This window comes from Brassica napus, chromosome C9 (genome assembly GCF_020379485.1).
Source record: "Brassica napus cultivar Da-Ae chromosome C9, Da-Ae, whole genome shotgun sequence".
Lineage (NCBI taxonomy): Eukaryota > Viridiplantae > Streptophyta > Magnoliopsida > Brassicales > Brassicaceae > Brassica > Brassica napus.
In genome coordinates this window covers 2,353,393-2,378,952 of record NC_063452.1, presented here as the reverse complement: position 1 = coordinate 2,378,952, position 25,560 = coordinate 2,353,393, and the positions used below count along the sequence as shown (strand labels likewise).

At 32.7% G+C, this 25,560-nt stretch overlaps 1 protein-coding gene and 1 pseudogene across 1 annotated transcript; both read right to left on the bottom strand.

Moving 5' to 3' along the window:
* Positions 1-1,371: 1,371 nt before the first annotated feature.
* On the bottom strand, positions 1,372-4,252 carry LOC106400040 (cytochrome P450 85A2). The gene is made up of 9 exons (XM_013840456.3): positions 3,950-4,252; positions 3,481-3,805; positions 3,017-3,166; positions 2,689-2,934; positions 2,517-2,603; positions 2,345-2,423; positions 1,978-2,084; positions 1,769-1,893; positions 1,372-1,664 (listed from the first exon to the last, which is right to left on the bottom strand). The coding sequence occupies exons 1-9, from the start codon at positions 4,138-4,140 to the stop codon at positions 1,577-1,579; spliced, it is 1,398 nt and encodes a 465-aa protein (XP_013695910.1). The 5' UTR covers positions 4,141-4,252; the 3' UTR covers positions 1,372-1,576.
* A 5,378-nt stretch (positions 4,253-9,630) lies between these two features.
* LOC106397983 lies at positions 9,631-18,808 on the bottom strand (annotated as a pseudogene).
* Positions 18,809-25,560: the final 6,752 nt, after the last annotated feature.

The window sequence follows — 25,560 nt, the reverse complement described above, 5'->3', positions numbered from 1 at the left end:
CTTTTATAATCCTAATTGTGGTTTTGGATATTCCTTTGATAAACTATATATACTCCAATTAGGAAGCTTTTCATGCAGCTTATACTTTAATTTAATATTAGATAAGCATCAAAGACAAAATATCTCTAATGACGTAACAAACTAAATTCATTTCTGATATTAAAAAAAAAATATTAGCTATTCTGGCATAGACTACACGAGATGCATCTGTGAGATTTGACAAAATAATACTCAATGATCTGTTCACTTGACTCGTTCGAGGTTCGACTCCCTCCGCATTAGTTTAAGAGTTCCATGTTTTTTTCATGGTAGGAATGGATCATTTTAGGCCTGGGCATTTTACCCGTACCCGAATACCCGATCCGAAACCGACCCAAAAAAACCCGGTTCGGGTAGGAACCGACCCGATCAAATTACCCTATCGGATCTTGTTGTAGAGGACCCGCGGGTCTTGGACCCGACCCAAACCCGAAACCCGATGGGTACCCGAATTAATAATGTAAATTAAATAAAATGCATCAAGGGAGAATCGAAGACGGGTTATTTGTCTAGAAAACATGGGGGTCAACCACTAGGAGACAACAAATTGTTGTTGTATCTCGCATAGTTTAATATATATACACATTTTAATATAATAAAAACACAATTTGAATAAAATTTTGAATATTTTAGGATATATAAATATTTTCAGATATTTTTTGTATTTTTAGGTCCTTTTTAAATCGAACCCGACCCGAAACCGAACCGAATCCGAACCGATAAATTCTAGTTATCCGAATGGGTCTAACTATCTAAGACCTGACCCGACCCGGACCCGACACGATCCAAACCGACCCGGAACCGAGAATTTGAAATTACCCTATCGGATCCTAAACTGTTAGACCTGAAAGACCCGGACCCGAAAGGACCCGAATCCGACCCGACGATCCGAATGCCCATGCCTAGATCCTTTGGTGTAAAACTTGAGTAGAATGGCTAAAATCCTGAGTTCGGCTACCTAACGTCATTAACTCATAATAATTTGAAAGTGCTTTATTGGGTTGTGCTTTTCTTATAAATATTCGTCTTAAAATTTGGTCAATACTATGGGCTATAATGTATACTGGGCTTATCCAGCCCATCAAATCACGACCAATTATCTAATCATAAATCATATCACAAATGATGTAATTAATTATGTATCTTATTGTGCAAAGTTTTTTTTTTCTTTTTTTTTTTGGGAGAGGAGGGGGGTCCTAATTAGTAATTATGATCTATGTTACTTTTACTTTTGTGATTTTCAGATTCGCGAAAACACTTGTTGAGCATCATCCAAGTGAAAGGAAAAATATTGTAACTGGAATTAAAACGGTCATATCCAGACAATAATTATGCAATGTAAAAATTATGTGTACAATTTTACAAGTTAAGAGACAGCTCAACATTTCAATACTTATTATTTTCTTTTGGCTTCTATATTCATTTCTGTACATAATCCAACTTCTCTAAGAACTCGAGAGATAAAATAGGTTAAGTAACCCTAACAAAAGACCGTTAATTGATTATAACATAATTTCAATATTAGGACAAAACAAAGTCAGTAAGGTGAAACCCTAACATGGTATCCTTTTGGTGCAGAAACTCTTGGAAACACCACTAGCTTCTCTCCTCTTTTCTCCTCCCATCTGCACAAAAATTCAAATCCAAATATTAAGGTCTCAAATCATCAATCACAACAACAACAAAATCATATATTTGCACACTAAACAAACATGGGTGAAGAACATACTTGTATCTTGTAACAAAGTAATGAATGAAGCTGGAAACTTCAGAGATTCCTAATTCCTTTCCAGGGCAAAGTCTTGCTCCACCTCCAAAGAGTAAGAAATAGCTCTTTGATTCCAAGCTCTTTTCCTGCATATTTAAAAATCCAAAGAAACTCTCTATGTGAGCCAAAAGTTTTCAAAGAACAAAAAACTGAGTATTGCAAATACTTACCATCCATCTCCATGGGTTAAAGATCATTGGATCTTCATATAGAGATGTATCATAGTTGATCTCTCTTGTATATACATAAATTCTCCAACCCTTTGGGATTAAATACCCTGTAATTATTATAAAATACCTATTAATACATATAGAATAATTTTTGTAAAGATTGTAAAGGTTGATTTTCTCCTCTGTCAAAATAATTGAAATAAAACCATGGAGGGTCACAGGGAGATGATTGCTTTGCTGGATTGGTTAATTTATATTTGTAAATAATTGATGTAATATAAGGTCCACAAAGAAACCCACAAAAAAAAAAAAACTAATAATGATAAAATTCATTAAGTTTTAACAATCGAAATCATTATACTCTTACCGTTGAGTTCCAAGTCGTGAGTAGTTTTCCTTAGGACACCATTGACAATCGTTGCCAATCTTGATGTCTCAAAGATCACCTATTAGAAATGGTCCAAAATAATATTAAATCACAATGTCAATATCAAGAACTATAAATATTAATAATTTAATGTGTTGGGAAAAATGCTTACAGCTCGAGTGAATTTCATCGATTTAATATCGTCGAGATTGAGTGGTTCGTCGGGTCGTTTTCGGTCTCTAATAGCCAAATGTTCTCTCTGCAATCAAAAACCAAAAATCAATAACCAACCGGGTCAAATCCTAGAAACCTACAGTCGGGTTTAGTGTTTCTTAAGAACATACTCTAAGTTCTTCAAGAGCTTTAGGGTGATCATGGAGATACTTAAGTGCCATCATGGAAGTTGTAGAGACAGTCTCATAACCCGAATACAAAATCGTTACTACTTGATCTCTAATCTCCTTATCAGTTAACAAGTATTTGTTATCTTCCTTCTTCATCAAGTAACCCAACATGTCTGTGAATGTTTTTCCTGACCCTCTTCGTTCTTGCACAACTGATGTCAATAACCTATCGATATTGTTTCTTGCCTGAAAAGCAACCAAAAAATCGTCAGCAAATTTTCATGTTTTCATCTTTTATGTTTTTAGATGTCATTATTCGAGTATTTACTTGGACTCCATAGCGATAATTCGTTCCTGGGAGATCGATTGGGACCGAAAGAGTTCCGACAACAAGCTTGAAGAACTCTGTTCTATATTCTTCAACCTCTGTTTTTTTCAAAGTCTCTGCTACTTGTAACAACGATGATAAAAATGCCATCTGCATAACAACAACAACGAATATAAGCAAACATAATATTTTAATTAATAAGAGCAAAAAAAAAAGATCCAGGCATTAGCAGATCGACAATTACGATTCTACCCATGCAGGCACCAAACATGAACTAATAATACACTAAACATGGACATATAAATATATCACAATAATCTCTTTAAAGTGTGAAAAATATAATATATCAAAAATAATAAATTTATCTGACAATGAAAACATTAAATCCACAATAAAGAAACAGGCCAGAGATGCAGATTCATTGTTTAAAAACAAAGAAAGGAGAAAGAAAGGCAAAAACGTACATGTTTGGTCTTTTCTTGGATATCAACGGTCTCGAGCTCATCCCAACCACAAAGATAGCTTCTCATGAACTCATCAATCTTAGGCAAGAGATGATCTTTCAACATGGCTGGGCTTATTAGAGAGAGCAATGAGCCTCTCATGAGCTTGTGGCTCGGGCCGTGAACTGCAGCGATGTTGCATGTCCCTAGAATATCGAGCATGGATTGTGGGTAACCAGCGACTAATCCTTTCGACTCGCTCATTAGAATGTATCTATTGAGCTCTGCGTCCATTGAGACTATGGTTGGGCAACCAAGAATGTGAGATTTGAAGAAACTCCCATATCTGATATGATCCAAAATCATCATCAAAACAAAACAAAAAAGTTTAATATTTATTTTTAAGAAGAAAAAACTAAAATAAAATAGATAAAATGGTTTTTTTAGATTGTAGTATGGGGAATTTTTTTTTGGAAAAACTTCTTTGTACCTGAGTCTTTGGTTCTTCATGAAATCTGGTCCTTGTTTGAGAAACTCGGTGGTTTCACCAAAAACTGGCCAGCCCATGGTTCCAGGAGGGAGACCTTTCTTGGAATAACGCATCTGATTCCATCGGAGAAGAGCAGAGCAGATGCATACAATGATCAAAAGAAGACCAAAAATCACCATCATTATACCCATCTTCTCTCCTTTTTCTTTTTCTTTTTTTTTTTAAAAAATATTTTGTTCTCTGTTTTCGAACAGAACAAGAGATAGATAGAGAGAAAGAGAGATGGTTAAGGGCCTTTAGTTTGGGACTCAATGAGTGTGTGTGGCATTGTTTATATAGGCACCTAAAGGGCAGGCTAGGCTATGAGAGAGCAAGAGCGAGAGCGAAGATGACGGGCTTACCATATATAAAGAGTCAAACGAGAGAGGGTGGCTTTTAATTTTTAACCAACTCTGTGTAAGAATTCTTACTCTAAAAAGTTGTTTCAACGACGATTAGGAAACAAATTAACATAATTTGGGAAGAAATCAAGGGATCAAACCAATTATGGCCGACTTGGCTATCCATTAATTTGATATTATGACTAAAATGCGGTAAATTAGTCGGTAGCAAAAATTCATTATATACATAAATTAACGAAAGCTTGTCTAACTTGTGCTGTAAACTTTTTTTATATAATTTTTGTTGTAAGTGTATCTAATGTAGCTGTATATTTTTCCTACATAAGTAAAGCATGATTGGTATTTTTATTCTTTTTGTTGTAGTTTTAGAAATTGACTTAAAGCATCATTGATATTTTTAAAGATTGTAGATTTTTTTTGAACACTTTAAAGATTGTAGATGAGAAATTAAAACTAAAGAGAAGTGTATACAACTCAACCAGTCACTTTGATTGATGAGAGTGAAACTATAGATTAGAATTTTTACTTTATAATTTAAGGATTGTTTTCTTAATTGTAACTATGGATATTTTTTGTCAACATTGTAACTATAGATCTGTTGCTATAGAATTATTGTCAAAGAAATTTAAAGCACTAATTTAAAATTGTAAGAAAATTGACTTTTAAAACCAATATTCTTCTGTAACTGTTTGTTTTGTAGATTTAGATTTTTGATTTAAAGAATGTTGACACATTAATGTAGTTTTCAAAGAAAAAAGGTTGTGCAAATTTAGAAACGGAAGTAAAACATTTAGCCACATATCACATATATGTCACCTAAGTAAAACATATAGATCTTAATATTCATATAAGATAAGTAAAACATATCGAAATACTGAATCTGAAGGATGACAAAAAAGAAAGAAATCCGAGGGTATATATATATATTCAATTAAAATAGAGGTCACAACTTCTATTTATGCGTGACTTTTAAAAAAATGAATCTTCAATAGAAAATCATATTTTATTTATTTCAAATTAAGATTTTGGTATCATTAAGATATAACATCTTATATAATCAACACATATAACAACTTCACCTATAAAATTGTTTTAATATTATTTTTAATTATAAAAAATCTATTGACAAAAAATATAACAAAATATTACTAAAAATTAAATATTTTTATATAATAATGCATTAATTAATTTCATAATTAAAAGTATAATATTATTTAAAACAATGTTAATTAAGATTTTATTATAAAAGAATTGTATACTATTTTCATAAGTTTTCTATTTATAGCCTATATTATTTTAAAATAGAATTACTATATAAATTAAATATAAAAATTATATTAAATTAATAAACTAACTTATTTTATTTAAAAAGAATCATTAAAAAATCATTTACCATTAAAACATGTTAAAATTTGTAAAGCATGTATACAATTCACTTATAAAATCCTAATATATACTAAAACTGTAGACGCTAAAGTATATTTGTTGAAACCCAAAAATAAAATAAAAATGATCCTAAACAAATATTTGTTCTATAGTATAACTAATTAAATTTAAAAAAATATTTTGTATGGACACTGTAGAAATTAAAAATATATATTTTGAGTGAGATTATCTATTTGATTATTTCAAGTTATGAATTTATTGTACCGAACTAGATATTATATTTTTATATAATAACAATTAATAATAAATTAAAATGTATATAACAAATCTTTATATATTAATAATATCAAATAAAAAACATAAACAATAAAACTATAGAATTATAGAATTATATTATATATAACAATAAATTATTATTACATACATTATACATTAATTATATATCTATAAAATAAAAATAATACTCGCACGGATGTGCGGATCAAACTCTAGTTTATTAGTTTACTTTGCACCAGTCCGATTTTTAATCATGTTGTTTGATTAAAAGGAGTCATGTAGAAAAAAGAGGTCATTTACGCACCCTCGGCATGGTTTTAGGTATGCTTGGGCGTTCGAGTATCTGGGTCGGGTTCGGGCCGGTTATTTTCAGATCCGGATCTTTCGGGTCCTAGGCATTTGGACCGAATAGGTACTTATGAAATTTTGATTCGGATTCCGGTCGGTTTTTTTCGGGTCCGGATTGGTACATGTCTATAACTAATATATCTGTAAAATATCCGTAATTGTTGAATCCATATCGGGTCCAGGTCGGGTTCGGATATTTATGATCTGAAAAAGATACGAAATACCCAAACCCCATCGATATAAATAACATTTTTAAACTTTAAATTTTACATTTAAAGCTTCACATTACTTAAAAACGCTATAAAAATAATAACAAAGATTGTTAACAAAAATATATTTCAACTAAATCGTAAAATAAAATATACAAAATAGAACAAAAAAATCATAGTTTTGGATATTCATGTTTTTAAGTCAGATATTAATTCTTATCGGGTCAGTTCTATTCATGTCGGTTCTTTTCGGTTCCGGTTATTTCGGGTTGAAAAATTTTGGATCCAATAAATACTTGTAAATTTTAGGTTAGGTTTTGGGTCAGATATATTTAAGTCGGTTGTTGTTCGGGTTTTTGGATCCGTGTAAAATGCTCAGACCTAGTTTTAGGGCATAAGTACTCTCATTTTTAATATGGTCCACCCTTAAAATAAAGGGATGAAGAGTAGTTCTCCAACAGTCACCCTTAAAATTATTTTTAGAAAAATTAACAATTTACACTTTAATCCTTAATGTTATTAATAATTAACTATAATCACTAAACTTTTAAAAATCAATAAATATACTATTTGAAACATATAAAAATAAAATATTATTGAAAAATTATAATAATATGTAATCAAATATAACTATAAATAATATAAAAAGTGTTAATAAAATATTTTAAATTAGAATAAATTTAAAAATATAAAAATAAGTACTAAAATATGATATATAAAAAGTTATTCATGTTATTGAGAGTATATCCTCAAATTTGAGAGTATACTATTCACTCCATTAAAATTTAAAGGAATGAAAGATTTTTGGAGTGCAAAATCCTTCAAAAAATGAAGGGATAAAAGGAGTGTTGGAAATGCCCTCAAAGCTGTTAAACTGAATATTCAAAAGGTAATTAGTTAAAATTAAGATAATTTTTAATACAGTATCAGGGGAAACTGGAAAGGGACGTATACAGAGTAGTACTTAAACCACCAACTCATTCTTCAAGATCTCAGACATGAATGCTTGTTTGGTAGTGGGTGAGAGAAGATTCTTCTTTTCAGGTAAATTAAAGTTTATTACTTTATTGCTGCATCTTAATGGGTTTTGTAAATGTGATGGATGACATAATTTGTAACAAATCGATTATACATATACTTACAAAAGCAGAATCGTGACTAAGTTTGTGAATAGTGTCTATGTGTTTTTAGAGAAAAGGCATAATAATCGTATCTATTTTGTAGAGGCCATACTCAATTCTACTCAATTTTTCTTAAGAAGGGAGGTTTTTTCTTCAAATGAGTCAAGTGAATTTATGTAGCGAAGAGGGGGAACCATTGGTTATTTTATTTTATTTTGTAACTGGAGCATTGGTTAATTTGGTTTTACAACATTCATGCCTCTGTTCTAACTGCTAGTTTGAATTTGTGTCCGCCTTGTATTACGAAGATGTAAATGTACACACATAAATGTAATTAAAGATCTGTGCACACTGGCATGCGTCTGCAGTTGTCATCGTCCGTCCATGACGTTTGAGAAATATCGGAATCAATATTTTTACAGAAAGGAATCTACTGTTAAGAAAACTAATATTATACTATATGCCTAACAGAGATATGTCAAAAAAACCTAAATGATTGATAGTTTGATACATCAAACAGTTTTAAAAATGTACTCGAGCTTAGTTAATATATGATTGATTGGTGGTATAATGGAGTAAAGAAACGATAGTATATAGAATATGGCGGAATGTCACTAATTCGTAGACGCTTTTTTCTTAGTGACAAAATATGAAATTATAAGTTTCGTAGGTTTATTCTAGATTTCGCCTTAGAATACTTATGATTAACTCTAACAGATAATTTCTCATGGATCATTTCAATCAAATTAAATTATTCCAAAGCAGGTGTAAGTTGAACTCTTTAAATTAATATTATATAAATTAATATCTCTATAAATTAATAAAAAATTATAGTTTTGGTGTATTCCCAACATTATTAATTTATAGAGGTTTTTGTAGTATCATGAGCGGGTCCGGTTAGTATGCCTCCTATGTTGTTCTGATGTGACGTCTTGTATCCTCCTCGGCGGCTCCGGCTTCGTTCCGGTGACGAACAGCAGTCATGCATGCTTAGATCTTCCGCCGTCGTACTCCTTCTGCCCGTGCGGTATTTCTTATTCTTCTCAGTAACCTCTTCACATCCCGAGAGTTTAAGCAGAGGTGGAGGGAAGAGCCGACAACTTTTTGTGGTAAGTTGGTTTTGGGGGTGCTTGAATTGTTGGGGGCGCCGATGCGTAAGCTCAGTGGCAGATGTAGGTGACCCAAGTTGGTGGTACTTGCCCCCATGTTAATTTCAAATTCTTTATAACATGTATAAACTTTTTTTTTTTTGAACTAACTTTTAACATGTATAAACTTTAGTTGTTTTCCCTTACTAAAAAGCATATTTTAACTTTGTTTTCTGTGTTTATATTTGATTTACCCCCAACAAAATAAAAGCCTACATCTGTCACTGTGTCACTGCGTCGCTGCGTAAGCTCATCGTTTATTGAACGACGGCGAGTCTTGAAAAAGATCTCCGGCAGCGACTGACTACGGCAACAATCAGAGACGGCTGGCTGGGCATCACCAACTCGTTATTCCCTTGTTTTTCTTCTTTGACGAGCCTCTCCACTCATGACCCTTTATCTCAGTTACTCTTGTCAGTTTTCTAAAGATGTGGTTGCGCTGGTGTGTATTTTGTCGGCTACGGTTCTCCATTAAAATAAATTAGGTGTTTTATTTTGTCTCGTTAGCATTTTTGTGCGCCAGAATAATTTTTAGGTTTTTTCTTCAGACTCATTAAAAAATTTTGAGCTTTTGTCTTTTTTAGAAAAGAAACAATTTTTTAGAAAAGAAAATTTTTTAAAAAATTTTAAAAATTTTGAGCTTTTGTCTTTTCATAAGGATTTTATAGATTTTAGATTCACTTTACACTATAAATCATTCGTATAATGCAATATTTGATTAATAAAATATATTGGTTGTTCTTTTTTTTATTTGATTATACGAAGATTTCTCCTAAACCTCAACAATCTAATCCTTATCTTTAAATTTTTTATTTGGGTCAAACATTAGTATTCTCTATATAAGTCTCTATTGACTCTTTAATCTTATAAATCTGTTATTGCTCAATTTTTTAGAAAATAAAACCAATGACGACGAGAGAGTGAGGAGTTTAATGGGCTTTGTCTTGGTGTGCAAATAAAGTTGCAGTGGAATGTGACTTTAAGCCAAGCGTGTATCCAAGTCTAGATCCTTAGAGCATGATTAACCCATAACCCCATTTGAGTCTCTTATTCATTATTTTAGTAATTAAAACTAATTAAGAATCTTAGTTAAGAACTGCTTTGATTTTGGATCTCCAATGGTAAACTCTTATTTTGGGGTTCTTAAAAAAAAAAAAAAACTTTGTGTATCAAACACCATTAATCACATTCTTGTCTTACTCGTGAGATAATAGCAGTTCCAGAGTAACCAAGTTTTGAGACGCTACACGACCAGAAACTATGATCGTAGCCATCACTAAGAATAGGGATGGCAATCAACGACCTGGACCGCGGGCCTGGCCCGTAAAGGCTTCCTGCTGGACGGGATTGGGCCTCCATTTGGTAAGCCCGCAAAATTGCGGGCCTCGCGGGATGGGTTCAAAGCGGGACGGGTCGAAAGCGGGACGGGTCGAAAGCGGGATGGGCTTAACCTGGGGGATTTTAAAGGCCCGCAACCCTAAGTCCCCATTTATGCTTTCGCCTAAAACATTGAGAGAGAGAGAAGGCGATTCGACGTTATGTAGCTCCGGTGATGGTGGTTTCAGGGTTGATGATGCTTCCGGTCTCCCAAGCGCCTTCGATCTGCACTTGTGGAGCTTCTTCGAGTCATCATAAGATGTTTGAAAACTCACTTTCCACCGAAGAAAAAGATCTAGTTCCCGCAATGGGTTCTTCATAGTTTTGCCTATATGTATTTGTTCACACTATCATACATTTTGGAGTTTTAGGTTTCAATATATCTTTAACTCACTTCTATTATTCTTATTTGCAGAAGATGAAGTTGATGGTGAAGAAGAGAAATTTCTATCTTTTTGTCGCTTGTTGGTGATAAAGATGAAGAATAAGAAGTGTGATTGGTGTTTCTTTTTATTTATTTTTGGGATTAGCATCTTTGATTTGGTGTTAGTTTTATATAATTTTGGATTCATAAAACTAAAGCATTTGTTATGAACTTATGAGTTATAATATTTGGATTCAGCAACTAAAGTATTGTTTATTTTTAAAATGTTTGGAGTCTAACAAAAGTAAATAAACTAGTGTTTTGATCCAACTAAAATCTTCAACTAACAAGTGTATTGCCTTATCCAATTCAATCATCGACTAAACTCACTCGTCATGAAACTGATAAAGCGCCTTGAATCATATCTTGAAGCGTTCATGAGCCATATGTTCGTTTGTAATTCTATGTCCCGCGGGCTGATCCGCAAAGGCCTACATGTTTTACGGTACGAGTTTGGTCAGCCATTTTAAGGACCGCAACCCGCGCGGGTCTGGCCCGCCGTGACCCGCTCGAAGACGAGCCCGCTGCGGTACGGGACGGGACGGGACGAATTAACCTATTTGACATTCCTAACTAAGTGCTTTTTTAACTTCCTCAACATCCTTCACCTAACATTAGTGTAATAGATGTATTTAGTACACAAAAATTTAATCCTTTTAAACATAAGAAAGGCTAATGTTATGTAATGACCTAGATCTTTGCCTCCTGAAAGCACAACACATCAAAGTTTTCTCTTTGCGCAAGTTGCAGAGGAGAGAAGCTCTCTAGCTTCAACAATGCTCTCAATCCATTAACATTCCAAGTCATAATCTTTACAGACTTGGTACCCTCTGGGAGAGGAGGAGGTCTCATTGTCATTGGGTTATAAGCTTTCTAGTCTTCCTCAGGCTTCTTATGGGCAAGTATCGTCCATGGTTGACTTTGAATTGAGGATGATATGATTTAATCGGTTCTGAGGACTTTGCTAGATACGGTCAATGATGCTTCTTCCTCTTTTAACCGAAGCTTCTGCTTACCTAAGAAGATAAAGCAACACATAGTGTTTCATAATACTCTATGTAGATTGCCAGTATATAGTACAAAGTGTTTACTTTTTGTGTAACACATGACAAACCTGTTTTGGCTAATGACTTTTGTTCACTAGTTTTTGAAGAAAATTTGGCGTTCAATTTTTTCTGAGTAGACTGTTTTACTCTTTTTTCTCCATGGTCATTGCCATAAGCATCAGAGCTAATGCAGTCATCTTCTGTAGACTCTTCCCTGCTTCTGATCTTTCTTTTGATGGTCACACTTTCTGAGCGAGTGGATGAAGTAGTTTCCTTTATTTCTTCACCGGAACTTTCATCTGTAACAGATAAACAAGGCAGAACTTACCAAATAGCAAAGCTACAGGAAGTCTGAGACTTTTCAATCTACTTCAAATGGAACAAGCGTGAACAACTACTTAAATGCAAACAAGTCCACATTCTTTTTTTAATGTGCAGTTACATACCTTGTAAATTACTGTCCATATGAAGTCGTAAAGCTGATATAAGTTCCTTTCTTGTTTGCTTATCAAGTAGAACGATTCGCCATCACATGCGATTTTCGTAATCAATAGAGAGAGAGAGAGATAGAGAACGAAAACAAACAAAGTCGGTTTTTTTTTCCCTTCTCAAAATCTGAATACAATCACAAAACAACAAACTTTGTACCTTTCGATTCACAGAACAAAAGCTTGATTCGATTCTAGATGCATGCGATTTTCGGGAGAAAAGGAGAGAGAGAGAGAGAGAGAGAGAGAGAGAGAGAGAGAGAGCACCGAAAGAACGACGACTCGGTGATCAATTTTTTTTTGCCTTCTGAAATTCTCTCTCCAATAAAATTAAAACACGTGTCTAATAAGGGACGGTTCTTCTAACTCCTATTTAGGAGACGTTCTTTGTCTTAATTGCAATTTTTCTTTTTCTTTTAATTGTAATTCTCCTTAAAGACCCATCTAAGAGACTGGGTTAATCATGCTCTTAGAAAATGACATGACACACACACGTCTTTACCAATTTGCATGTACGTGACTACGTGAGTAAGTCTAATTTGTACCACGTAATTTATGTGTTTTGTCTTCATTATTAATTTGTATGTTTAGTTTTAACACATATTAAAAACACTCTTTTATTCTATTATTATTTTATAAAAAAATGGAAATTAAAAATATCAATATTTGACCCCAAAAAAAATATCAACCATGCATCAGAAAGTATCATTTAAATTAAATATAGTTCAACCAATATAAAACATGTAATTTTTAAATTTGTATAAATGAAATAGCAATTTATATTTTAAAATAAAAAATTACTTCTAAAATTTTCATATTATGAAACAGATAGTATATTAAAAAAATTATCTTGCATGTGTACTTAATTGGCTAGGTCTAGTTTTACAATGGTTGGGATTTTGCGATAAACCGATTAAACAAGAAGAATATAAAAGTAATTAATGAGAAATTTTAGTGAGAAATTCTCAACTATTTAATTGTAAATAAGTGTTTAAAATGTTTTATAGTAAAAGATAAATATATTTTTTATGAGAAAGAATATTAATATCATTCTAAACTCTAAATATGTGAGATATTAGTACTAGTGATGGTATATATAGTATTCTCTTTAAATAACAATAAAGATTTTTTAAACCCAAAAAAAATATTCACTTTGCTTATCCATTTTGATTTTGCATGAGAATTTTTATTCCATATCACTCTACTAAATTGAGTGGCTGATGAAAACAAGATAAACTAAGGAGTTTTTTTGCTAGCGTTGTACACTTGTGAACCTTGGCGTGTCTCCTGGAGTTGACGTACGTTTGTTCATGCGTCCCATCTTTTTCGCTTACCAAGTCGGTTAGTCGCACCTACGCAGACATCAAAATCTCCTTTGCTGAGAGTTGACATTGTTAGCGGCCATGGCTAAAGACAGTTCAGTCACTGCTTTTGTACGAATATAGACGTAGTCCTTAGATAGAACTCGCTTTTAGCCATTGTCACTTTTGTATTTGCATTTTCAAAATCGGTTCTAATAATATCATTATAAATTTTAGGATTCAGATCCTAACAGTACGGACTTAGGATCAAATCTTGAATGTTATCTTTCCCATTTAATTAAGGCTGTTTGCCTTTTTCTGTTAAATAGCTTTTAAATTAATTTTTGATATATAATACAACTTCAAAATGTAAAAAAATAAAAAGAATTAAAGCCATTGAGGAAATATTTGCTTACAGACCAGCACAAACTTATAACCGGAAAACCTAATGAGAACATAGCAGAATTTGTTCCTTCTACTACTTTAATTGTTTGTGTTGATTGATTGCTCGTAGTAGTCTAATATGCAACTGGAACAACTAGTAATAGTGTTAGATACTTAGATATATTATATTTCTGTAAAGTTGTAAAACCCAAAAAGTCCAAAAATATTTTAATAAAAAAGTTAGATATAGAATAAAGATATGTGTCGGCTGATTTGGTAGCTTTCGAAATATATGTTACGTGAGGAAATGAAATTATTGCAGAAGGGTACAAGAGCCAACAAATGTGAGGGAATTCAAAACACGTCCATTTCAAAGAGATGTGGCAAATTAGGCACCTTCCCGTCTTTTGTCTTGGTCAACCATCGAAATTAATCACTAAATATCTATAATATTAGCATCTCCAAACTCGAACGAAGTAAAAGTGGTTATTGAGTAAACAATATTCCAACTTCCTATTTCATTCCATGATAGAGTTTACTTCATAAATGGAATAATCTATTTTTTATTTGTTCATCACTTTATTATAGAATGAAAAAAGAATTAGATTAGAGCATTTTTACTTCATATTTATTTTTATTCTATTTTGGAAAAAAAATAGAATATTATATTGGAGAAATTGAAAAAGAATAGAGTATTATATTGGAGATGTCTGATCAGGTTGTTATCGTTTCTCTATAAATAACTTGACATCAAGTTTGGATCTTTCCCACGGTCATTGCGCCAAGGAAAATACTTAAATCTTGATTGGTGCAAAATAGATAAAATAACCAATTTGAAATTTAAAATATCTAGATATATATATTTTTGGTCCTAAAATATATATATATACATACATGACCCGTGCACTCATAAATGCAAATGAATGTCGATGTGATGAAACGACGTATATCGTGTGAACCACCATAGAGGTTGAAATACTAATATACAGGTAATTAATAGTTAGATGTACGTGTGCATAGATGGAGAGAGGGGGAATGTCCACCCACACGCGCACATTAAATACTAGTATATGCTTTTATCTGCACATCACTGAAAATCGAAGTCGGGAATTAATGGAATTAATTACTCTATTTTTTTTCAAAAACTAGCATTATTTTGTGGAGGCTAAACTCTTAATTTAAAGCTGTAGTGTATAGTACATCGAAAATCTCCAGTTGCACGAGTGCCTCTTCTTTGTCCCCTTCGCTCCGTCCCTTTCTCTCTCAAAATATTGCATTTCGACTGAAAATAGTAGCCATTAATAATAGAATAAATGTTTGAGTGATCAGTTTCTTATTATTATACTCCCTCCCTCTGTTCTAAAAGATCCATATTCTAGATAAAATTTTTATTTCAAAAAAATACATATTTTATATTTCAATGTAATTTTTGTCAACTAATAATGAAAAATTGTGAAGTTCAAAAATATTAATTGCATTTCTTAAAATCTTATTGGTTTAAAAATATAGGAAATATAAAATTACAAAAAACTATGCATTTATAGCTAAGTTTTAATATGTTTTATTAAAAAGTATGAAAACTCTAAAACAGATCTTTTAGAAACGGAGGGAGTACGTAATAAGAATTTTATAAAAAAAGTTCAAATAATTATATGTATATCCCGTGCGTATAATGGATCCAAAATGTGTCGTTGATTGGTTGGTCCTTTGGTTGTGTTCGTATTGTTCATGCATGTGTATGCGTATACAATAGTTTATTAGCTGCTGTTTTAAATTTATAAATAAGTACTTAGACATTCATAAAAACATTGTTTAGCCAGTTTGGACTTAGTCTTACTCACAAGTGGTTGGGATATAACAGATTATCAGTCTATTTTCTTATATTAGTTGGAAAACATTTTATACTTGGATCAGACAACGTGATAACCAGTCTATTCTGTAGCACTAAATGTATTTTTCCAAAACTAATCGAATCAGGCAATAGAAAATACAAAACATGAAAAATATTTATTTTATTTACTTTTATTTGATACAGAAGTTCATGCAAAGATATCCAAGACCAAAGTACATGAAAAAAAGTTACGATTGTTTAACATGCCCATGAGTATTCCACCAAAATATTTTTTAAATAATATGTTAGGGTATCCCAACCCATTCCTTATTTTACTCCAAATTGAGAAAATGGAGTAGAAATATGTAACGGGGTCGGAGATGCTCTTGCTCTTTTACCTTACTTCAATTATAATTTCTCAAAAATCTAATAATTTATATGTTTTAGGGTATCTAAATCGAGGTCCAACTACTCTCTAAAAAAACAATATCAACGACCAAGCTCTATGCTTTCAAAGGAAATTTGAAGCGTGTCTATCCAAATAGTATCAATTTTGTTTCCCCTTTATCCTTAGCCCGTACAATTAAACTACTATTATTTGGATACAATTTCAATGTTCTTAGTTCTATTCTAATATCTTATATTTTTATTAATCTCTTAATTAGTAACATGCTCATTTGGTTTAGAGAAAAAGTTGAACATAGTAAGAAATTAAAGAATGTTAGTTGGTTTGTCCTAGGACTGGGATTTTAACCGAACGTATCAAAAAATTTGGTTTCCGGTTAATTCGTTCGAAAGTTAGGTAACAAAATTTTATTTTTTGGTTTTTGGTTCGGTTCGGTAATTGGTTAGTTTGGTTTTCTAAAAAAAATTCCAAACAATATTAAAAAATTCCAAACCAAAGAAATCAAATCTGAATTGAAATACCTGAAATAAACTGAACCGAGTTAACCAAAATCCGAACTGAAATTAACCAAAAATTTTCAAATTTTATTCAGTTTAAGCAAAAAAAATAATTGAATTAACCATAATACCCAAAACTTTGGTTATTTTTTTTTGAAACCGAAAATGAACCGAACCAAAAAAAATTTTGATTCACTAAGGTGAGATTTCGACTGACCCGAACTAACTGAATACCAAACTAACCGAACCGGATTAAGTGAAGAAACTGAATCCGCAGACCTAGTTTGCCTTGAAGTACTCGATGCCTTTCGGTGAGAGGAATTTTATAATTTCCTTATACAGTGTATATAGAGTAAGGGATATATATTTATGTTTTAATTAATCTGATTTTTAATCATATAATCTAAAATTTGTTATAAAAGATAAATATAGTTATTTTTTTGGTATAAAACTGAATAAACTTAAAATCGATAGTATATAAACCGAATAAAACCAAATCAGATTGTTTTAATATGGTAGCTAAAACCGAAATATCAAAAAATCAGAAAAACCGAACCAAAACCAGACCGAAATCTGGATTAAACAGATCTAAAACAGGTTAGATTTGCCTTATATTTATTTTTCTTGATTTCCATCTCTTTTTGTCGAATGAAAACCTAGTGGCATATATGTATATACTTTGGAAAAGTATGCAGTAATGATACTGAAATATTGTGATGATTGGTTGGGCTTAAACTTGGTATTATAACCTTATTTATTTTTAAATTACTAATTCTAACCAATCATGATGTAGGTTTATTTAAAAGTTAAAATTTAGTTATATAATCTATAGCCTTATTTTTTGTTTGTTCATGTTTTATTTATTTTTCTTAAAACAACTATTAAAATATTTTGAAATTGTAATATCTTTTTACAACAAAATAACATATAGCTACAATAAAAATAACTACAAACTAAATAGTACAGCGGAACTTCTACACATATATTCTAACCAATCATCCCCTGTCCTAATCATCCCCTATCGGCCTAAATGCAAGGTCCAATAAAATGCAATGTTTAGCCATTTTTGGGACCATTGTCATGAAGTCAAAAATAGAGGTTTTATTTGCCGCTCGATTCTATTCTACCTTTTAGCATCCTTCTGTATACTAACCACAGTAGTAGTGAGTAAGCCGATTGCCTATTTTTGCAGTATATCACATTCATATCAAAGTACTAAGTCTAGATTCCACGTTATCCGATGTGAACTCAATTGTAATTGTGTTTAGATTGTCCTCATTAAAATTACTGACTTGTTTTTCTCTTATCTCATCAAAATCCACCAGTTTTTTTTTTGTTTTTTTTAATAACAATTATATATTAATATTTCATCCCCAAAAGGGGCAAACCGGAGCAATACATAGATATCGGAGACAAAATCCACCAGTTACTTAGTAGTATAATGTGTAGATGAACTGATTTCGCCAGTTCCGTGTGATGAATTTTCTTTTGAATGGTAATAGTTAGACAAATATATTAATTCAGTCGATTATTTAGAGAAACCAGTTTATTTGAAAAAACACTACGTAAATATTATATTTCAAACTTATACATTTTTCTGGGCAACATTAGATCAAATTCAACGCAGAAAAGTGTTCAATACAGGGGTACGACACTATGTCGATCTAGCAAGAGAGTCAGAGCGACATGATTCTGCTCTCCACGGATAAAAGAAAAAGCAATAAAGGAGAAAGATGAAGATAGTAACTCGATATCCATGAGAACTCCAAAGATCTCCACCGGATATGACCTCGAATTTATAGCTCTAATGAGCACCTGAGAGTCGGATCGGAATCAGACGTTTGAGATGGTGAGACGGGCTGCTTCAGTGACGGCTTCTCGTAGCGCCAGAGCTTCAGCTAAGAGGGGGGATCTGACATGGCTCACACGCAATGAGCGTCTGATTTCACTGCTCCCCTGAACGAAGCTAAGAACCAGCCTAAAGCTGCAACTGATGAGTCGTTGTGCCAAGAAGCATAATAATTAACAGTAACAGTGTCAGGAGGACATGACCTAGGAGTGCCTGATGCTGTAGCCAGAGAGGTTGCAGCCCTTGTTTCTTCCTGTTGAGCCGCTTGCCATTCTCGTGCAGAGCGAATTGCGCTTATCGTGTCTTGGGCTGTCGTTGCTTTGTGCTCGAAAATAAGCTTGTTCCTGGCTACCCAAATCTTATACATAAAATATGAAATGAAAAGCCCATATCTACTTTCTTTTCTTTTTCATATCAGTATTTTTTGTTGCCACATTTGCATTAGTAGCTACAAACTTTAGAATTAGTTGTTCTTATATTAAAAAAAATGTTAGCTATAATAACAGAAACATGTTATTGTGACATACGCTTGATGTATTATAATCAATTGGCTTTTATGTGAAAATTTGGTATCCAGTTATAATGTCAATCTTGGCCTGAAAAAATGAAGTCACAAGGCTCGAGAAAATTTTAAAACAAGATGACTACAAAAGCTCGGGAAGGGTATAGTAGTAGTATACATGGTTTGAATGTTAATAATACTGTAATAATAATTATTATTATGTTTTGACTAATTTATTCTAAACTACAAATGAAACGATTTATATATATCATATTACCAAGAAACAAAATCAATAACGAAGATTCTAACATATGTAGTACGTATGGTTTGATGCGAAACAATTTGGCGTATATATATAACTAGATTTGGGAAATCTACTTTGGCATTTGGATGGCATATGTCTTTTTATTTTCCTAATAGATTCTGCTAATCATTAAATAATCATCTCAAAATCTTTATCTCCGCCGATCCTTGGTCAAAATTTTTTTTTCCGTAAAACTATGGTCAAAATTTGAAAATAGGAGGTCTTAATTTACTTCGTTAAACAAAGATTTGTAATATTGATAGGTTCGAACTTGTGAAAGTCGAGTTCTACCAGCGATTATGCACATGGCAGTCCACTACCATGTTCGAAAACTCGGGTGAAGTGGCCACCCGGCCAGCGATTATGCACATGGCAGTCCAGTACCGTTGCAATATGCTTTTAGTCGGAACGTTAATCGGAAGTTTTTGTAAATACATGTTTTTATTTTAACTGATGTTAAAACCAAGTCTATTTTAGTTGGATGACTAAGATCTCTACATATGTTTGGTAGAATTGAATAATAAAAGGATGAAAAAGGTGAAAACGCTGAAACAAAAATAGAGCTGCTGTAGCAAAAAAAAAATGCAAAACAACTGGAAGAAGTAAAAAAAACAAAAAAAATGAATTTGTCCTTCACTAAAAGAAAAAATAAAGCCAACATTAAGTGCATAGGGGAAACCAATAAGAGATTATGCATCCTGCTCATCAATGAAACTTTAACATCTGAGTTAGCGTGTTTCATTACAAATGTAATATTTAAATGTATATACATATACATAGTCAAAAACTAGTATTCAATTAATCACTGGTATGTTTGTGATTTTTTATTAACTCCAAAGGTTCAGACGGTTCCGACTCCGACTAACATTTTTCCAACATGGATCATATATAGTGGGAGATACTCGAAGTATTCGTCCCCGAGAATACTGATCTCGCAATCCGAAACAGTGAAACCAATTTCCATTTAGAATGCAGGGAATGTAATTTATCTTGTGCGTTGCTTTAGAGGAGTAAATCGACAAAATTCAAGCGCAAACACTATGCTTACTTCTATCAAGGTCAGTGTTCTTTCATAAACAACTGATCTCACAGTCAAGAGAGTGACATTCAATTGTATTTTCACAGAATTTTTGCAGAAACTTTAACCAGTTTCAGTATCCATTCTAAGAATAAAATATAAAATTTAACTGTTTTTAATTGAATATATGCAGTGAACAGACAAGGTTTATGTCTTATTTAGGTAAATACCCATTTGGAGTTTTCAACAATTTCTTCAAAATTTGTTGGACGATTATACCCCTACATCTTTTTACACCGGTTAATATGAGATATTGTAAGGAAATCTTCTTTTTGATAATTCAAAACAACACGAAACTTCTGATGCCTGACAAATTGATATTTTTTTAATAATTTAAATATTTATCCCTCTGATTGATGAAACAATCAAAGACTCTGTCATTTTGTGATTTGTTCAAAAAAAAAAAAAAAAAAGACTCTGTCATTTTGTGTTCCTTTCAATACCTGTAAAGTTTTTGGTACTTTATAATGTTTAACTTGTATCAACATTATCTTATTGTTGACGCTTGACCCGGATTCTTATTTCAAAAGACCACATTTTCTTAAAACTGTCCCGTGAAGAAGTGTAGCTAAAGATATTTAAAGTGATTAATGTTGAATTCATTGTTAAACATAATGTTATAGGTGCACATACATATATTTTTTATTAAAATATAGATGATGATGAGGAATTTTTGTATAGATTTTACTGGTGAAAATAACGATCAACCCCACAACTCATAAAGAAATTTGATCATATAATATGATGATACAACAGAAAAACATCAAATGATTTGATATTTTAATTTATTTGAAAACATATAACTATTTGTTCTTAGTTTGACACCTCTTTGGAATTAATCCTTGAGGTTTATTGTCAGACGTCTAACTTTTATTATTGATAGCTAATACTATGTTTAGCTAGGCTCTGAAGGTTTTCTCCAGATAATAATATTTTTAAGAAACATTCTCCATACTTTTCTAGAGCACTTCTCTCTTATCTAATTACAGAGCTAATTTTCATCTGTTGTAATCTACAAATGCTAAAAACAACTTTTAATATATTTAACATGCTAATGAAAAGGTTAATAGGCTACGATATTTTTATTGTCGGCTATTAATATAATTAGTGTGTCCAATAATACTTTTATCCGTCCATTCCTAAAATTAGCACGTTAATTTCCTGAAAATTCTCTTAGCAATTTTCGTAGAGAAGCTAATCAATATATTGTCCAAAAACCACATATTTTAGCTGGATAAATATTTAAGTGTCTGAAAACTCTCGTTCTCATATATCACCCCAAATCCATAATCAGTCTTGCCACAAACCTATCACTCATCTCATAACCTGGAAAAGTTTTGCAAGCAAAACAACATCTCTTAGGCATACCATTGCGATGTCGTCCATATATTTCACCTTTAACATCCAAATACACTTTTTCTCCGTTTTTATTTCAACAGAAATGAGTATTAAATGTTAAAAGAGGAGAATTATAACCGCAGCTACACGAAACGGAGGTGTCCAAGCTCGTTCCTTCACCCGTCGCCGTCAAGACCAAGCGTACTCCGGAGTTCCCGCGGTCACATACACCGGCTTCCGAAGAAGATCCGACTCCAAACCCTCGCTGCCGCCACTGCTCAAGACACTGCTGTCTCAAAGTCCAAACCACCATGAACTAACCCTCACTCATGTATGAGGGAACCACCATCCCTTTTAACACATCCACCGACACCGAGATCAAATTTCATCGGTGACTAACACACTGTTTTGGATCCTCCCCGCCGTACTCGAAACAGAGATTGCATGCCTTTTTACCGACGAGCCACCAAAACTTGAAGCTTTCATAGGGTCTCCGCACCACATACCCTCCGAGTCTTAGAGATTAAAGATAATGTTCTTCCAACACACCGGATCTACACCATTCCGTCAAGTTGCACGAGATTCCGGGATGGTGAAGGTCACCGCGAGCTCCGGCGAGAGCGCCGCAACACTCGGAGCCTCTAAACCCTACAAAAAAAATATATGAGTTTTTGAGAGAGATAGGCAAAGAGCGTGAGTTACCAACGCCACTCAAAGGGTTTTTTTGAAGCTAGAAAATTAAAAAAGAGACATTTCTCATATCTACTAAAATCTTTTACTGACATACACCTAACCTAGACCTAAACACAAACGAAAGCCAACTTGCCTATGAGGTTAAACTCGTCATTTTGCCTATCTTTTCACTGTTCGGCCCAATGTTTTACTGTAGTAGGCAGTTAGCTAATATTCAACTTCTTATTGTATTTTGGGCTAATTCACTCTTTTTAATTTGCATGAAAAAAATCAAACTAACTCTTATAAAAAAACAAAGGGAGTATTAATTTTCTTATGCATCACACATTCTCTTTAACCATGCGCTTTTGACAACCTTTCTAATGTTATTGGAAGGGAATGTCCATTTGTTTGCGGTAGTCCTCTACTACGCTCTACGCGCAATATTTTATTTGAAACAAGAATTTCGTATATAAACACATTCCATGTGTTATGTTAAATCCTATCACAGATCTCTTCAGCATACCATAACGACCTCTTTTCATAATATATAGCAGTAAATTGTTAATTTTCTTGCGATATGTTTGACCTTTTTGTTAGTTGAGCTCAAGCTCTTCTGTGGAGAAAAAGATCGAAAGTAGAAAGTAATTTATGTTATTTATTATGTTTCCCTCATTTACATTATATAGTTCATGAATCGGATTTACACATGTACCGTATACAACTGAAATCACTAAACCAAACTTAAAGAACTCTATACATTAATATCCTTCCTTAATTAAGATGACGAGAATATTGAATGTAAGACATCTTGCTCATGAAAGCATTGAACTGAGTAGGAAAGGTAGGTTTAGTAAAGACATTAGCTAGTTGAGTATCTGTACCAAGGGTCTGTTCGTTTCTCCATATGTCATCTCCATCCAGGTGCTCCATCTATGTGATCCATCTAGATGATCCATTCAGATTTTAGGAGCTGTTCGTTTCTCTATCCAGATGAGCCATCTAAATGAGCCATTTGGATGATTTTTATGTTCGTTTCTTGTTTTTCATTTCCATCCGGATGAGTGTAATAAACAAATTACAAATATACCCTTGTTTGATCTAATCATATGTTTGATATTAATTTTAACTATACTAATTTTTTTATTTAGTCTAAAATATATTTACACTGACATTATTTTAAAATTAGCATTTTGACATTTATAAATTTTTATTTCATATAAATTTATTTGTTTTTATTTAAATTTGCATTAAAATTAACTACAACTATAACTTTAAATAAAACTCATAATAAAACTAAAATTTGAAAGATGAAAGCAATGGTAAGAGCGCGATGTACTCAAATTTTGCAGTTTCAGCGAAAAATATGTTTTTACGATTTTGGCGGGAAAACACGTTTTGCGGCGGAAAATGTATTATCCGGTTTTTGCGGAAAAATGCGCTTTTGCGATTTTGATGAAAAAATACATTTTTGTGATTTTGGCGGAAAAACACGTTTTTACGGTTTTGGCAGGAAAACGTAATTTTACAGTTTTGGCGGGAAAATGCGCTTTTGCGTTTTTGGCGGGAAAATGCGTTTTCACTGTTTTGGCAGGAAGTCGCGTTTTTGCAGTTTTGGCGGGAAAACGTAATTTTACTGTTTTGGCGGGAAAATACGTTTTGCGGTTTTGGCGAGAAACCATGTTTTTACGGTTTTGGCGGGAAAACACGTTTTTGTGGTTTTGGCGGGAAAACACGTTTTCCGGTTTTGGCAGGAAAACGTATTTTTGCAGTTTTTGCGAAAAACGCAATTTTACGATTTTGACAGGAAAACGTATTTTTATGGTTTTGTGGGAAAATACATTTTGCGATTTTTGCGGGAAAATACGTTTTTGTAAAAATTCGCGTTTTTACGGTTTTGGCGGGAAAACGTGTTTTGTGGTTTTGGAGAAAAAACGCATTTTTGCGGTTTTAACGGAAAAATGTGTTTTGCATTTTTTGCGCAAAAACGTGTTTTGATGTGAAAATGTATTTTTGTGACTTTGACGGGAAAATCTGATTTGGCGAGAAAGTTCATTTTTACGAGAAAATTACGATTTTAGCTAAAAAATGTGGTTTGTGGTTTTGGTAGGAGAATGCATTTTTGTGGTTTTGGTGGGAAAATGCGTTTTTGTGGTTTTGTCATTTTTCATGAGTGACAAAATGATATTAGGTTTAAGTTTATAATTTGTTAATTACATGAGGGTATAATAGACATTATACCACTTTGACAAACTCATCTCCATCCAGATGATCGAATTTGGATCAGCCAGCTGATTTTCAAAATTAAGCCTAAATTTTCAAAACTCATTCAGACGAGCCATCCAGATGACTTGTACTTTTAATGTATAAACGAACAAAACTCTCATCTTCATCCTGACTCATCTGAATAGAGAAACGTACAGCCCCCAACATGAAGTGTCTCCATGAAACCATTTGCAATCCTGTCTCGAACTTGATAACAATCTAATTTAACATGATTAGTCATTTCATGAAAAACTGCGTTTTTTTGCAATGTGTATGGCAGCCGTGGAAACACAAAAGAAAGCAATTGGCTTGTCTTGAGTGATTCAAGTTCACGAAGAAGATTAGCAATCCAAACAACTTCTTTGATGGCAATATCCATTGTTCTATATTTGGATTCAGATGATTAATGCGAGACAACATCATGCTTCTTTGATTTTCATGCGATTAGAGCAGAACCAAGAAACATACATAAACTAGATGTAAACCTCCTTGTGTCAAGACATGAACCCCAATCCACATCAATGTAGGTTTTCAATGTCAGATCAGACTCAGCAGAGTAGAACCAACCAAGACCAACAGTTCCCTTAAGATAGTGAAAAACCTTATAAACAGCCTGTAAGTGAGAACTGTGTGGAGCTTAAGCAAACTGACACATCTTTTTCACTGAGAAAGTGATATTCAAACGTGTGGTAAGGTTCGTGAGCCGACCAACCAATCTTCTATACACACTAGGCTCATCCAGAATTGGTTTATCAGGATCATGAAAGGGTTTTCACACTTGGAGCCATTGGAATAGAAGCTGGTACACCAATTATCATAATTCATAGCATTAAGAACTTTAAAAATAATTGAAAAACGTGGATTATATTCGATGAGATAGTATGGAGAGTGAATGCTATCGACAATTCCGTGTGATTGGTGAATCTGGTGGTTAAATCTTGAGATTGGAGGATCTCCTCG